General features: G+C 42.2%; 1 protein-coding gene across 4 annotated transcripts in view; it reads right to left on the reverse strand.

Moving 5' to 3' along the window:
- Positions 1 to 13,438, reverse strand: part of CABIN1 (calcineurin binding protein 1) — a 206,298-nt gene that overhangs the window by 39,153 nt on the left and 153,707 nt on the right. For all 4 annotated transcript variants that reach the window (XM_073312661.1, XM_073312662.1, XM_073312664.1 and 1 more), the window contains exon 31: positions 1,956 to 2,119. In XM_073312661.1, coding sequence (XP_073168762.1) covers positions 1,956 to 2,119 — 164 coding nt within the window. The remainder of the gene's footprint in view (positions 1 to 1,955; positions 2,120 to 13,438) is intronic.

Consider the following 13,438-nt stretch of genomic DNA (forward strand, 5'->3'; position numbering starts at 1 on the left):
ACTTTCTAAAAAAGATAAAACCCATTTAGAACAGATGTTGCAGGAAAAAAAGCCAGCAAAAATTTACACTTCTACACTAAATTGCTTCAAACTTCCCCCATACCCCTCCCAAGTTTGAGAGGCACTTTGTGGAGAGGGGTATTTGTACTGGCAAGACGCTGATACTATTATCTATAGGTGTGAAAAATGTGGGAAAATGGTGTACAAATTTTCCCATACAACTCTTTCAATATCCCTCAAATTCTGGCCTACAACAACTCTGTTAGTCAAAATCTGGACTTCCCCTGAGCAGAGGATGTCAATTATGCTGAATTGTGAGGTGGTTTTTGGAACATGGATAAGCGTCCATTTGAGGCTAAAGGGAGGATCAGTAGATTATTTTGACTTGTGTTCCAAGTTGCCTTTGAATCCAGATTTCTAGAGTTAAAAAGCTAGTGAATTAACGCATATAATTCCTATTGATTATTTACATTAAATCCTAATTATTTACATTAAGTGCCACAGAAGCCTCACTGAGTTGCAATTCATAATTGTGTATTTCACTTTAAAAGAAACAGTTTTTAGAGAAAGTGTTCTCAGCAACCAGCTTCACCCATCCACGGTAATGAAAAACAGCATTTCAGCCTCAAAGTTGACTATTTCTAACCAGAACTGGCTACAAATGCAGAAACTACATTTAGTCAGAAATGCACCAACTGTAATGTGTATTTTTATAGTATTTACCTAATCAAACCTTTTTCTGTTTTGTTTTTTCAAATGAATGATTACTGAATAGATGACAATTTTCTGATTTATTACAACTGACAGTTTATTTGAATTAAGTTAAAGTCATAAAGAAAAACCCTCTTTAGTAAAACAAAAAATATCAAATGTAATTGGTACATGCTATATATACCCCAATATTTTCAGTTACAGACGCCTCACATGGCTATAGCTTGCTCTGGTTGGCACAAGCGGACCATATTTTAGATAAGTTGAGAATACTCTAAACTTCAGTTTAGAACTGTAAATGATTATGCTGTATTTTGAAAACAGCATGGACTGGCCTGGTATAAATTTAAAGCTTTCTGTCCTCCAGTACTTTTGATATGCTAAAAATTAACATATTTTTGGCTGCAACTTTGCTGAACATGTGATCACATATACATGAATGTACTGCACCATATGCAAACTCACAGGGTCTCACACAGTGAGCTGTGTAATGCTTCCAGCCACTACAGCCTGTTGCCATCCACCTTAATTTCAATTTCTTAAAAACTTCATCCTGTACATATTTCCTTCTCAGTAACCAACTGGAATTTTACTGTGTTTTTAATTTACCCTGCAATATTTAGATTCTGGCCTTTCTACCTATATATGCAGCTGACATTAAAATGACACTCGTTCAAATAAAATTAATGTAATTAAAATTAGATCACTCCTGTAATTAGATCAACTCCTATATGGTGGCAGTTGCCATCAGCCAGTTAGAGGCTAGTCAGTCACTCAGAAATTGCAGGGACACAGGAGTGCCTGAGCCTCAACTCCTGAACATGCCTCCTGTGTCAGAGGTGAGGAAAGGGGCGGTGTATGCTACTATGGTGCCTCTATGACACCTATGATTCTCCTCATATAAGAGGAATCCTCAGGTCAGGTAAGCCAGCTCACTGGCTGCTTTGTGCTGGAGGAGTGTAAAGCAGCTCTAGTAGGGATAAGAATCTGACCCCTAGAGTCATAGGCCTCAGTACCATTTTTAAGCATCGTCAAAATTCCTCAGAACCATATTAATTCACTCTCTTGAAATATGTTCTTCCTTCAACAGAAATATAATTTATGGTGTTATAGATCAGGGTTTTGTTTTTATTTTTTAAAGCAGTTAAGTATTTTCCCAAAGAGACAGAAAAATGGGGGGATGGGGGAATATTCAAAATGGAAAGAAAAGGTTTGTTAAATGAAGACTAAACTTATGGCCTCACTTTCCCTGATCAGGTGTCCTCTGCAGCATGGAGGAGACTTTCAGCAGGGTGTTGTAATCCTTGAGCTGAGACAGCACATTCAGCAGCAAGACAATGGAGCGGTTCATATGAGATGCAAAGCTGCCCGGGCGGTCGATTTCATCCACGGGGATTCGCCAGATTCCCTGCAAAGAAATGAAGAGAAGCAGCCTCTAAAGATGGATCCATGGTAAAAGACAGAATAGAAAACTAAAAATATGGACCAGGTTCCTCTGTGTTCTCTGGATACTGTTTCAGTATGAGACGGGGTACAATGAATGAACTAATGCAATGGTTCTTTAAATAAGGAAATTTGGATAAGGAACAGAGTCTTACAGAAGCCACAGTACGCACCTTAGATATATTTGCCAACGAATTCCTGAAAAAGGCAAGAGAAGGTTAATTATTATGAGGGGTTTTTCTGAACCTCACTAAGTTCAAAGGTTTTAGTGTTTTGGTGTTACAGAAACCAAATCCCATTATCAAACAAGACAAGTTAGCCTATCCTTGAATGCATGAATAAAATTTTCCTGATCTAATTCAGATACTCGCAACTGTCAGCCAGCTATTGTAGGAGTGTATCTTCAAATAGATTGTTAGCATAAAGGCGTCACCTGTTTGGAGGTTGCCAAGCATTAGCCATGGAGCAACCAACCTTTGGTCTGGTACAAATAATGGGATTCCTTACAGTTCAATTTCCCCACTGGCAAATTTTAAACACACTTGTGCTCACATCCTGAACACTAACTAAATCTTGGGAGCCAAAGGAATCTTTGGGAAGACACTGGCGACAATTGGACAGTTATAATTAAATTATGACTAGTCAGCATGGATTTTGCAATGCTTAACAAATCTGAGGGGACTTTTCCCCCAATATTAATAAAATATGTTTAAGATGGATGTTAACCAGATTTTAAAAATTATGTTCAAATAATATCCATACATCAGTAGTGGTGGCAGAGATCACTGACTGTCTGGACTGGGGCCATCTGAATAACAAATACTACTGTTGCTATACCAATACCAACTCTCCCACTATTTCCCTTGTTCAATGACAGAAATTCTCCAGGGGTACATCTGCAGAATGGAATCCTCATGCCATTTAATAAGGTTGTAGGAAGAATCTCATTGATTTGAGAATACCTGCTAAAGAGTGAACCCTGCTTTCCAAACTTGTCCAGAGAGCAAGATGTACAAATATTGAATCTTTCATTCTTGTTTAAAGGTCTTGTTTTGCTAATTTTAGCTGTACTCTAAATGTGAGCAAAGTTCTTTAGAATTTATTACAAGGCAGAAGTGAAGAACACATGAAGAGCTGAACATCAAAACCAGCTATGTAAAAAGCCTGTCCACGGTAGGTCTGCCTCCTACTCCTTTTTGGTGAATTTGCAGTGCCACCCCATATAATTTATTTAGACATTTGTAAACCTCTTATATTTTTCCCCCTATTTGGGGGCCAACTTTCCATGTTTTCAAAAGAGAAGCACTGACCCGAGCTATGCATAACGCACAGAGGTTGTTCTGCAGACTTTTCCTTCTGTTTCTTGACTTTAGCAAAGCTTTTGACACGGTCTCCCACAGTATTCTTGTCAGCAAGTTAAGGAAGTATGGGCTGGATGAATGCACTATAAGGTGGGTAGAAAGCTGGCTAGATTGTCGGGCTCAACGGGTAGTGATCACTGGCTCCATGTCTAGTTGGCAGCCGGTATCAAGTGGAGTGCCCCAAGGGTCGGTCCTGGGGCCGGTTTTGTTCAATATCTTCATAAATGATCTGGAGGATGGTGTGGATTGCACTCTCAGCAAATTTGCGGATGATACTAAACTGGGAGGAGTGGTAGATACGCTGGAGGGGAGGGATAGGATACAGAAGGACCTAGACAAATTGGAGGATTGGGCCAAAAGAAATCTGATGAGGTTCAATAAGGATAAGTGCAGAGTCCTGCACTTAGGATGGAAGAATACAATGCACCGCTACAGACTAGGGACCGAATGGCTAGGCAGCAGTTCTGCGGAAAAGGACCTAGGGGTGACAGTGGACGAGAAGCTGGATATGAGTCAGCAGTGTGCCCTTGTTGCCAAGAAGGCCAATGGCATTTTGGGATGTATAAGTAGGGGCATAGCGAGCAGATCGAGGGACGTGATCGTTCCCCTCTATTCGACATTGGTGAGGCCTCATCTGGAGTACTGTGTCCAGTTTTGGGCCCCACACTTCAAGAAGGATGTGAATAAATTGGAGAGAGTCCAGCGAAGGGCAACAAAAATGATTAGGGGTCTGGAACACATGACTTATGAGGAGAGGCTGAGGGAGCTGGGATTGTTTAGCCTGCAGAAGAGAAGAATGAGGGGGGATTTGATAGCTGCTTTCAACTACCTGAAAGGGGGTTCCAAAGAGGATGGCTCTAGACTGTTCTCAATGGTAGCAGATGACAGAACGAGGAGTAATGGGCTCAAGTTGCAGTGGGGGAGGTTTAGATTGGATATTAGGAAAAACTTTTTCACTAAGAGGGTGGTGAAATACTGGAATGCGTTACCTAGGGAGGTGGTAGAATCTCCTTCCTTAGAGGTTTTTAAGGTCAGGCTTGACAAAGCCCTGGCTGGGATGATTTAACTGGGAATTGGTCCTGCTTCGAGCAGGGGGTTGGACTAGATGACCTTCTGGGGTCCCTTCCAACCCTGATATTCTATGATTCTATGATTCTCTTGCTTTCCACAGTACTCTTTTTTCCAGCCATCCTTTTTTATATCAACACTTCCCCATTCTTCCTTCTGCTTCTTCCAACTTTATCAGCAAACTTAATCTCTTTATTACAGTTTATTTATTCTATATACACAGAATAGTAACTATAATTGTTCTGAAACTGACCTTTGTGGCACTACTGTCACTTCCCTCCACCCACAACTGTTACTTTTCACAAGCATCCTCTAGGTTTGATAGCACAGCTTTATCAAGCAGCTCACTATCTAACACTTATTGACCTTGTAGATTAAAAGTGCAAAATTGCATTGAAAGCTTTCTGAATGCACAAAATAAGACGGTAGAGGGAAAGGTCTCTTGGTTGTAAATATTTTAAAAATATTAAAGTCCTGTGACTATGCTTCTTGGCTGCACCTGGATGCACCAATTCTAAAGAGGATACACAAAGAAGCAAAGTCATCAAACTGGTTCCCACCAAATCCTCAAAAGATTAGTTGACCTCAACGATGGCAACACACAAGTAGATAAAAACAGTCTTCCCAGCTGATGCAGCCCTACAAGTCAATTTATTGTTCATTTATAAATGAATCGTTCGAATGGAAAGCAGCTAACTATGTAATCTCCTGGTTTGTTCTGACAGAGTCCACAACTCTCTACCTCATCTTTCACTTGCATTATGTAGCTCGCTCAGAGCAAACTTTAGGACATGACACCAGAAATCAGCTGACAATGCTTTCCTCCAGCTTCTTCCCATCTGCCCAGTAAACATTTTAACTACTTTCCCACACACACTGAGTATCATCCGGAAAGTTAGAGGATGATCATTTTACAGGTCTCCAAGCACGCTTTGTTTGAAAACTAAAGTGTGCGGCAGGATTACCACTCAGTAAACTATCTTGCAACAGGTTATGATATCAAATCATCTAACCAAAATTACTATTGGGGAAATAACTTTCAGGCAGCATTTAGCCGCTTGTGGAGAAAGGCTCACCTCCACGCACTTCAAGCCTCCAGAATGCTCAAGGTCAACTGAGCACAGTTTACAGTGTTACATTTCTACAGTTATGGTATTACCATATTTTGGTACTAAACAAGAAAAAAAAATTAATTATTCATGTACTTTGCGTAATCTTACCTACATACATACAGATGCTACTGTGCTGAAGAAAATAATCCAGGTGCCACTTACCTGTAAACTCATCTCCTTTCAATGTTCTACAATTACAGGATGAAGAAAGAGATTTAAAGGGAAGCTTCCTCATCAGTTCTTGCACTGACTTTTCATAGTCTTGCAATGAACTATACAGCTTTATACAAGTGCACTTAATTAACCATGACTACTCCCCTATGCTATCTACTCATCTGGTCTTCAGACCCAATCGTAAAGCATAAAGGAATTTGCCGTTAAGAACCAACTACCTTGCTTGCTTTCCCTCAACTGTCCTTTTGCATTGTGACATGAAAAAACACCAGATGTTTAAATAGTCAACCTGAATCCTACCAGGGCCTCCAGCTGAACCTGAATCCTCCTCAATCTCCCAATCTGAGTTGAGTTAAAGATACATCCTCATCCAGAGTACTCCCAGAAGAATCCCACACATATACATAAAGAAGGATCTAGCCAAGCCTTCACTGGCTGTCATCTATCTCCAGGGAAAATATATTTCTCAATTCAGAACACAAGAACTGCAATAAAAAAAATCTGCTAATCTCAGCAGTCAAAGAATCTGGAACTCTTAACTAGAACAAAACACACCATATAGATACACTTGCTGGAGCTGCCATGGAACTAACTGGGGAACAGACAGGAAAAGTTTACTCAGTCTGACTGATGTATCATTATGTTTTCACATCATTTGAAAAGTAAATTTTTTAACCAAATATCCCCTTTAATGTACTCATACTTAACAGTGCAGACATTTTAGACCCAGCACAGACTGACAACATTTGGAGTCCTCTTCAGGGTTTCTATTACTTATAATCACTATCCAGGCCACTTGGCAGAGGTTCTCCCACCCAGTCAGTCACTGAATGGAATTTATGTTCAAAACACCACTCTGTTGCACAGCTTGTGTGTGCTGGCCACCATTCTTTCAGCCTTAAGGCTCTCCTCCCCTTCTGCTACAGCCAACCGAGCTGCTTATATGAAACCAAGAGAAGGAGCGAGAAGCTTTAAAAAGCTTCAAATGCCTCCAGGGCCCCAGAACTCCAAACCTCCATAAACTAATACTCTGCATCCCCCAACGAATTTTACAATTCTGTTTTGCATTGTTAATAAAAATCTGCAGCTCAGTGAAAATCTGAGGACAACATAAAATAAACTGAAATTTACATCAAAATAAATACAACAAAGAATACTGTATTGATTGCATTATTCATTTTCACATTTATTTCAAGCTGCTGCAGAATTTCTATTTGCTGCAGAATTCAGCACGGAAGCAAGAGGGAGGACCTTGCTGCAGTCTTCAGTTCCAGCTTAATGCAGGGTACACGAAGGCTTCTAGACAGGATTTGGAAAGTATCCATTGTGCCCATCTCAGCCATTCTGAAAACAGATAGGCTGGGAGTGCTAACTGCTCCATGCTGCTTATCTGAGCATTTTTTGAAGGGAAGGGATTCCCTAGGGTTTAGGAATATCTCTTTGGGGAGAAAAAGCTGACAGTCCTCAACAAAATGAGGCTTCTGTGGCTTTCTACTGACACTATACAAAAGCACTCCAACAGATTAAGTATTTGAGTATTCTGGGCACAAGGCAACCTTCTCAGTATGCAAGTTACTGGATTAGCTATAGGATTTCTGTTCTTGGCAATAGCTCTTAAATGAAAGGAGTGGCCCTGGTCACACTCAAGATGTTCCTATCCAGTTGTGAAAAGCAATCCCCGGAACAATTACACTATAACTATAACAAAGTCAGGGCGCTTCAAATTTCATTAGGGTCGTCTCTCCTGCTTCCTCCCTGAACCTCTCAAGAGTGCAAATCACTCCAAAAGGGGGCAGAGATAGGGTCATGGCCCTTTCCCAGCACTGGCCCACAGAGGAGATCATACATATCAGGTAGGAGGGAAACATACTGGACTCCTGAGTCAAACAGGCTCTCTGACCACAGTTCTGGGAGATATTTTTCTTAAGTTATTTATGATACAAACTAAGACACAATAAAACTATTAACTAAACAAAGCAAACTGAGAGCCCAAACTCACCTAAAATGGAAGCAGCTAAAACAGATAATGACAAGCTGTTTGATGCTGGCATCAGAAATTGAAAATCTGTTCTGTTTCAGCATACGATTCCAGAGTATAGGAAAAGTAGAAAGGATGCTCTTTCTTCCCACATCTGTCCTTTTCTAGCAAGGGACAATATTCCTTCTGAATATCAACCCCTGGCCCTGCAGATTTTGTATGGGTGAGCAAGGAAACTTGTTCTTCACATTTCCATCTCTCATACCGTCTTAACTAACATCCTCTATCCAGAAGTTACTTCTAGTATTTTCAGAAAGTGCTCAGTTGAGAAGGAGCAGGAAAGAAGAAAAAGAAATCATATTCAAAGCTTTTAAGAGATGTGGATGAAATAGAAAGATTAAACTCAAAGCCATGTCAGCTAATAAAACCTACAGCAGCATCCAGAGGGAAAAGCATACATATTTCCTTAGACAAGGTGGATGAGGTAATACCTTGTATCGAACCAAATTCTGTTGGCGAGAGAGACAAGTTGTCAAACTTGCACAAAGTTCTTTTTCAGGTCTACATATTTTCTGGTATTCATTTCCCTTTCTCATTTCTGTTTTACACTATTTGTTTACAGCCACCTGTTTCACTAAGCACTTCTCTTATCCTCAACTAGAAGGCTCTGTTCCCCATCTGGGACTCTTGATGATGCCTGGGATTAATCTCCAGGCAAGTGGAAATCTTGTGAAGACCCAGAGAGTGCACAAAAGAGTGGCAATCCCCCCACCCCACCCACAATTATAAGAACATACAGACACAACATTGGGGGCAAAAGAACAGACGAATATTAGTCAACCTGCATAATATCCTTGCCAATGAAAGCACGCTGTCCTTGGACTAATCAAAAGTCCATAACAATATAGCAAACTCTAGGTGGAGGGAAGCCATTGACTAATATTGCAACAATCCAGATCTACACTGTTCTTTATTACATAGCAGCTTAAAGTCAGGAACTGAACTCTCTTAACCAAAAGGAGTGGCCTCTGGTTGCATTAAAGATGCCCCTGTCCAATTATGAAAAGTGTGGGTCATCTCTGTGGATATTCATATCCTAAAGCTACTTTTAAAAATCTACTTCTGGCATGAAGTTTCCACAACCCCCCCTCTTGCCCCCCATGGCATCTTTTTACAGTAAGACTTTCAACATGATCCAGACTAGGGGTGGGCAAACATTTTGGCCCGAGGGCCATTTCTGGGTATGGAAATTGTATGGTGGGCCATGAATGCTCATGAAATTGGGGCTGGGGTTCAGGAGGGGGTGAGGGTTCCGGCTGGGGGTGCGGGCTCCGGGGTGGGGCCAGAAAAGAGGAGTTCAGGGTGTGGAGGGGGCTCTGAGCTGGGGCAGGGGGTTGGGGTGCGGGAGGGGTGTAGGCTCTGGGTGGCGCCTAGTTCAAGCAGCTCCCAGAAGCACCGGCATGTCCCTCCTCCAGCTCCTATGCAGAAGTGTGGCCAGGCGGCTCTGCGCGCTGTTCTGCCTGCAGTTGCCGCCCCTGCAGCTCCCACTGGCCGCAATTCCCAGCCAATGGGAGCTGTGGGGGCAGTGCCCCCTGGCTGCCTCTAAACGTAGGAGCTGGAGGGGGGACATGACACTGCTTCTGGTAGCTGCAACACATGCGTGGAGTGGCCCTTGACGCTGTTCCCCAGTGGGAGCTCAAGGGCCAGATTAAATGTGCTGGTGGGCCGGATGTGGCCCACGGACCGTAGTTTGCCCACCCCTGATCTAGATTAAGATAAGACCTTGGATTCAGGGTCTGGAAAGTAAAGGAGTCAGGTTTGAGCTCTGTGGATTAAATGACTGGCTGTATTTTTCCTTCTCTAGCTCAACCCACTTCCTGCAGCCAACAAAGTGCAATATAGGGTAATAAATAGAAGTATCCTTAATCCTTGTTAATGGCATTACTCCATATAGTGTTGGTCTTGAAGACATCAGTGAGCTTGCTCCAAGAGTGATAAATTCCTGCTGGCTTGGAGAGCAGAGTCCTCAAGTTCAGAATCTCTGGTAACACCTAATCTTTCTTGATAAAGTAACATTTCTCTCTAATCCTTTCTTCCAGTTGCATTGTCTCCTGCAGCAAGCTTTTCTTATAGTCATCTTTCCTTTTAGCTCTGTCAAGGTTCTTTCCCCACTCTGAACCCTAGAGTACAGATGTGGGGACCTGCATGAAACCCCCCTAAGCTTATTTTTACCAGCTTAGGTTAAAGCTTCCCCAAGGTACAAACTATTTTACCTTTTGCCCTTGGACTTCATTGCTGCCACCACCACGCATCTAACAAATATATAACAGGGAAAGAGCCTGCTTGGAAACGTCTTTCCCCTCAAAATCCTCCCCAAACTCTACAGCCCCTTTCCTGAGGAAGGCTTGATAAAAATCCTCACCAATTTGCATAGGTGAACACAGACTCAAACCCTTGGATCTTAAGAACAATGAAAAAGCGATCAGGTTCTTAAAAAGAATTTTAACTGAAGAAAAAGTAAAAGAATCACCTCTGTAAAATCAGGATGGTAAATACTTTACAGGGTAATCAGATTCAAAACATAGAGAATCCCTCTAGGCAAACCCTTAAGTTACAAAAAGACACTAACAGGAATATACATTACATTCAGCACAACTTATTTTATCAGCCATTTAAACAAAACAGAAACTAACGCATATCTAACTAGATTATTTACTAAGTTCCAAGACTCCACTCCTTTTCTGTTCCCGGCAAAAGCATCACACAGACAGAGAGAACCTTTGTTTCTCCCCCCCCAGCTTTGAAAGTATCTTGTCTCCTCATTGGTCATTTTGGTCAGGTGCCAGCGAGGTTATCCTAGCTTCTTAACCCTTTACAGGTGAAAGGGTTTTTCCTCTGGCCAGGAGGGATTTAAAGGTGTTTACCCTTCCCTTTATATTTATGACAAGCTCTTTCATAATTCATCTACTGCTTCTCTCTCTTTTGATTCTCCTCTTCCATTTGCTCCTATTCCTCTTCATCTATTTTGCAAACCAGAACCACTTTTTGTAATATGGAAATACAGGTGGGTGCAGCAAAGGCAGAGAAAAAGCTGAAACAATTCTAGTGTGTATATTAAAAACATATTATATGAAGTTTTACACCCCACCCCCCTGGTGTTTGTGTTTTGTTTTTGTAAGGACTCTCTTGTTTTCTCTGGTTAATGACTCAGAGAAGGCTTGCCAACCCCTCTAGAATGTTTAGAAAAATTCTTCCAATTTTCCATTTATCTTCCTGATATGGAAGAGTGAGAGAACATCAAAAGTGTCATGAAACAAAACACGGCATTTGATCAGCCTGTGGCAGGGGAAGAGAGGACACAGCTAATTGCCCCTCTTCCTTGCATTTCCTTTTTAAGAACTCACAGGAGAACTGGACTACCATTCCATATCCTACCTCAGATCACAAGCAGTACATCCATATCTACATGTGTAAACACTGCTACTCTTGTACTTTTACTCTCAGCATTTAGAAGGTCAGGATTATGCATAGCCCAGTAGCATTAATTCTGCAGAAGAGCTGCCGGACCAAAACGGAGGTGTGAAAAAAATGCTCAGCCTGCTCCCACATTAAAGTGTCTGTGGGAAGGAAATAGTAAGGAAAGAGGGCAGAGAACCTACATTTTGAGCTTCTCTGTTCCAAACAACAGCAATTTTTTAACATGAGTTTTAAATTTAATATTTTCACTTCCTAGAATTAACATAATTTTACAAAGCTGAACACACTGTTTACATGGAGTTAGATTGGTTTTTACCACATGAAAAGCACATCCAAACTATCTATTCAAAGAATGTGAGAGAGAAAGAGAGATCAGACAGTGGGGGGAAAAGGGTAAGAAAAGATGAACAGTCATTTCCTCCTGAATAAGCAATTATCTAAAACTAGAAATGCCTTGTTAAGATGATGAGCTAAGGGTTCAGGCAAAATTAGTGAAACACAAACTGAAGTCTGCTGGTAGCCTTCGTGAATACTGGCTTTGGTCATTTGCCACAGTTGAGATCTAGGTGTATTTTGCTCACAGAAGCAGGAGGCTGGAGTTTTTACCCAAAATGTTCCAACATCCTTGTGAAATTTCACAAGGATCTCAGCGGAAATACTAAAATATACTCTTTTCATGGAAATGCACTCGATCAGTAAGGGACGGGGACAATGCAGCCATTCTGCTCAGTGGCTGCTGTAGAACAAAGACCAGGGGGAGGAGGAAAGGAAAAATAATTCAACTTGTGCTGTAACTTCAAGTGCTGTCCCTATGGCCGCTCCTCTTTAGGTCCATATACACCCATGTGCTTTTGGTCAGAATTTTTTGGTAGCAATGTATGTTTTGCCTATGCACAAGTCCTACAGATTCTCATGCCCCATACCGAGGCTACGTAGGGCTGCATAGGCGGACCACCCTCCGTTCCTTCTCCACCACAAAGCCCACAGAGGCGGCTCCAAAGCAGAGTGGAGGAGGGCGGGGAGCAGAACACCCACTGAGGGACACATCTTGAAGAACTCCAGTTACTGCACAAAGGGAGTAATCTCTCCTTCAAGCAATGTCCCTGTGGGTGCGCCACTTTAGGTGACTCCCTAGCAGTACCCCTTTAAAGAGGTGGCAGCTTCAGAACAGAGTCCATCGCTGAAGAAAGAACTGCGTTGCCTATTGCAGCTTCTAATCTTGCTGCATGAATTAAGCCACAGCACATGGAAATTGTGGGCACTGAGGACCATATTGCAGTCCTGTAGTTTTCAGCAACTGGAACATCTTTGAGTAGGGCTACAGATTAGAATGTGATCTAGTAGAGTGTGCAGTCACTCTTGGGTAGGTCGAACCTCAGGGAACCCATAAAAGGCAATAATGCATCCAGAGATCCCTTTAGAAAGCCTTTGAGAGGAGACAGGCATTCCTGTAGACCTATCTTCAGTGGAAACAAAGCATTTTGGGGGGGGGGTGTCTTCCTGAGAGGCCTCATTCTGCCCAAGTAAAAGGCTAACAGGCTCTCAACATCTAGAGCAGAGATTCTCAATCAGGGGTCCAGGGCCCCCTGTGGGGCTGCGAGCAGGTTTCAGGGAGTCCTCCAAAATAAACCAGAGAGCAAGGCTGGTGTTAGACTCACTGGGGCCCAAGGCAGAAAGCCAAAGCCCAAGCTCTGCCATGTGGGGCTGAAGCCAAAACCTGAGCAATTTAGCTTCACGGGGCCCCCAGTGGCTTGGGACCCTGGGTAATTGCCCTGCTTGCTACCCCCTAACACCAGCCCTGGCTTTTAATCTACTGGTTATGCAGAAAAACAGTTGCTGTAGCACAGGTGGGCCACAGAAAAAGGTTGAGAACCCCCATCTAGAGTATGTAGAGCCAACTCCTGTATAGACTGATGCCACTAAGAAGAAGAAGGAAAAAAAGGAAGATGAACAGTTTGGTTGATAGGAAATTCAGAGGACAGCTTAGATAAGAATTTTGGATGAGGTCGCAAAGATATTTTCTCCTTGGGGATGGAAGGAAAGGGAGCATCTGCCATTAAAGCCTCCATCTCCCTAACCATTTCTGCAGAAGTGAAGGCCACCAAAAAGGCAAT

The sequence above is a fragment of the Lepidochelys kempii genome, chromosome 15 (genome assembly GCF_965140265.1).
Source record: "Lepidochelys kempii isolate rLepKem1 chromosome 15, rLepKem1.hap2, whole genome shotgun sequence".
Taxonomy (NCBI): domain Eukaryota; kingdom Metazoa; phylum Chordata; order Testudines; family Cheloniidae; genus Lepidochelys; species Lepidochelys kempii.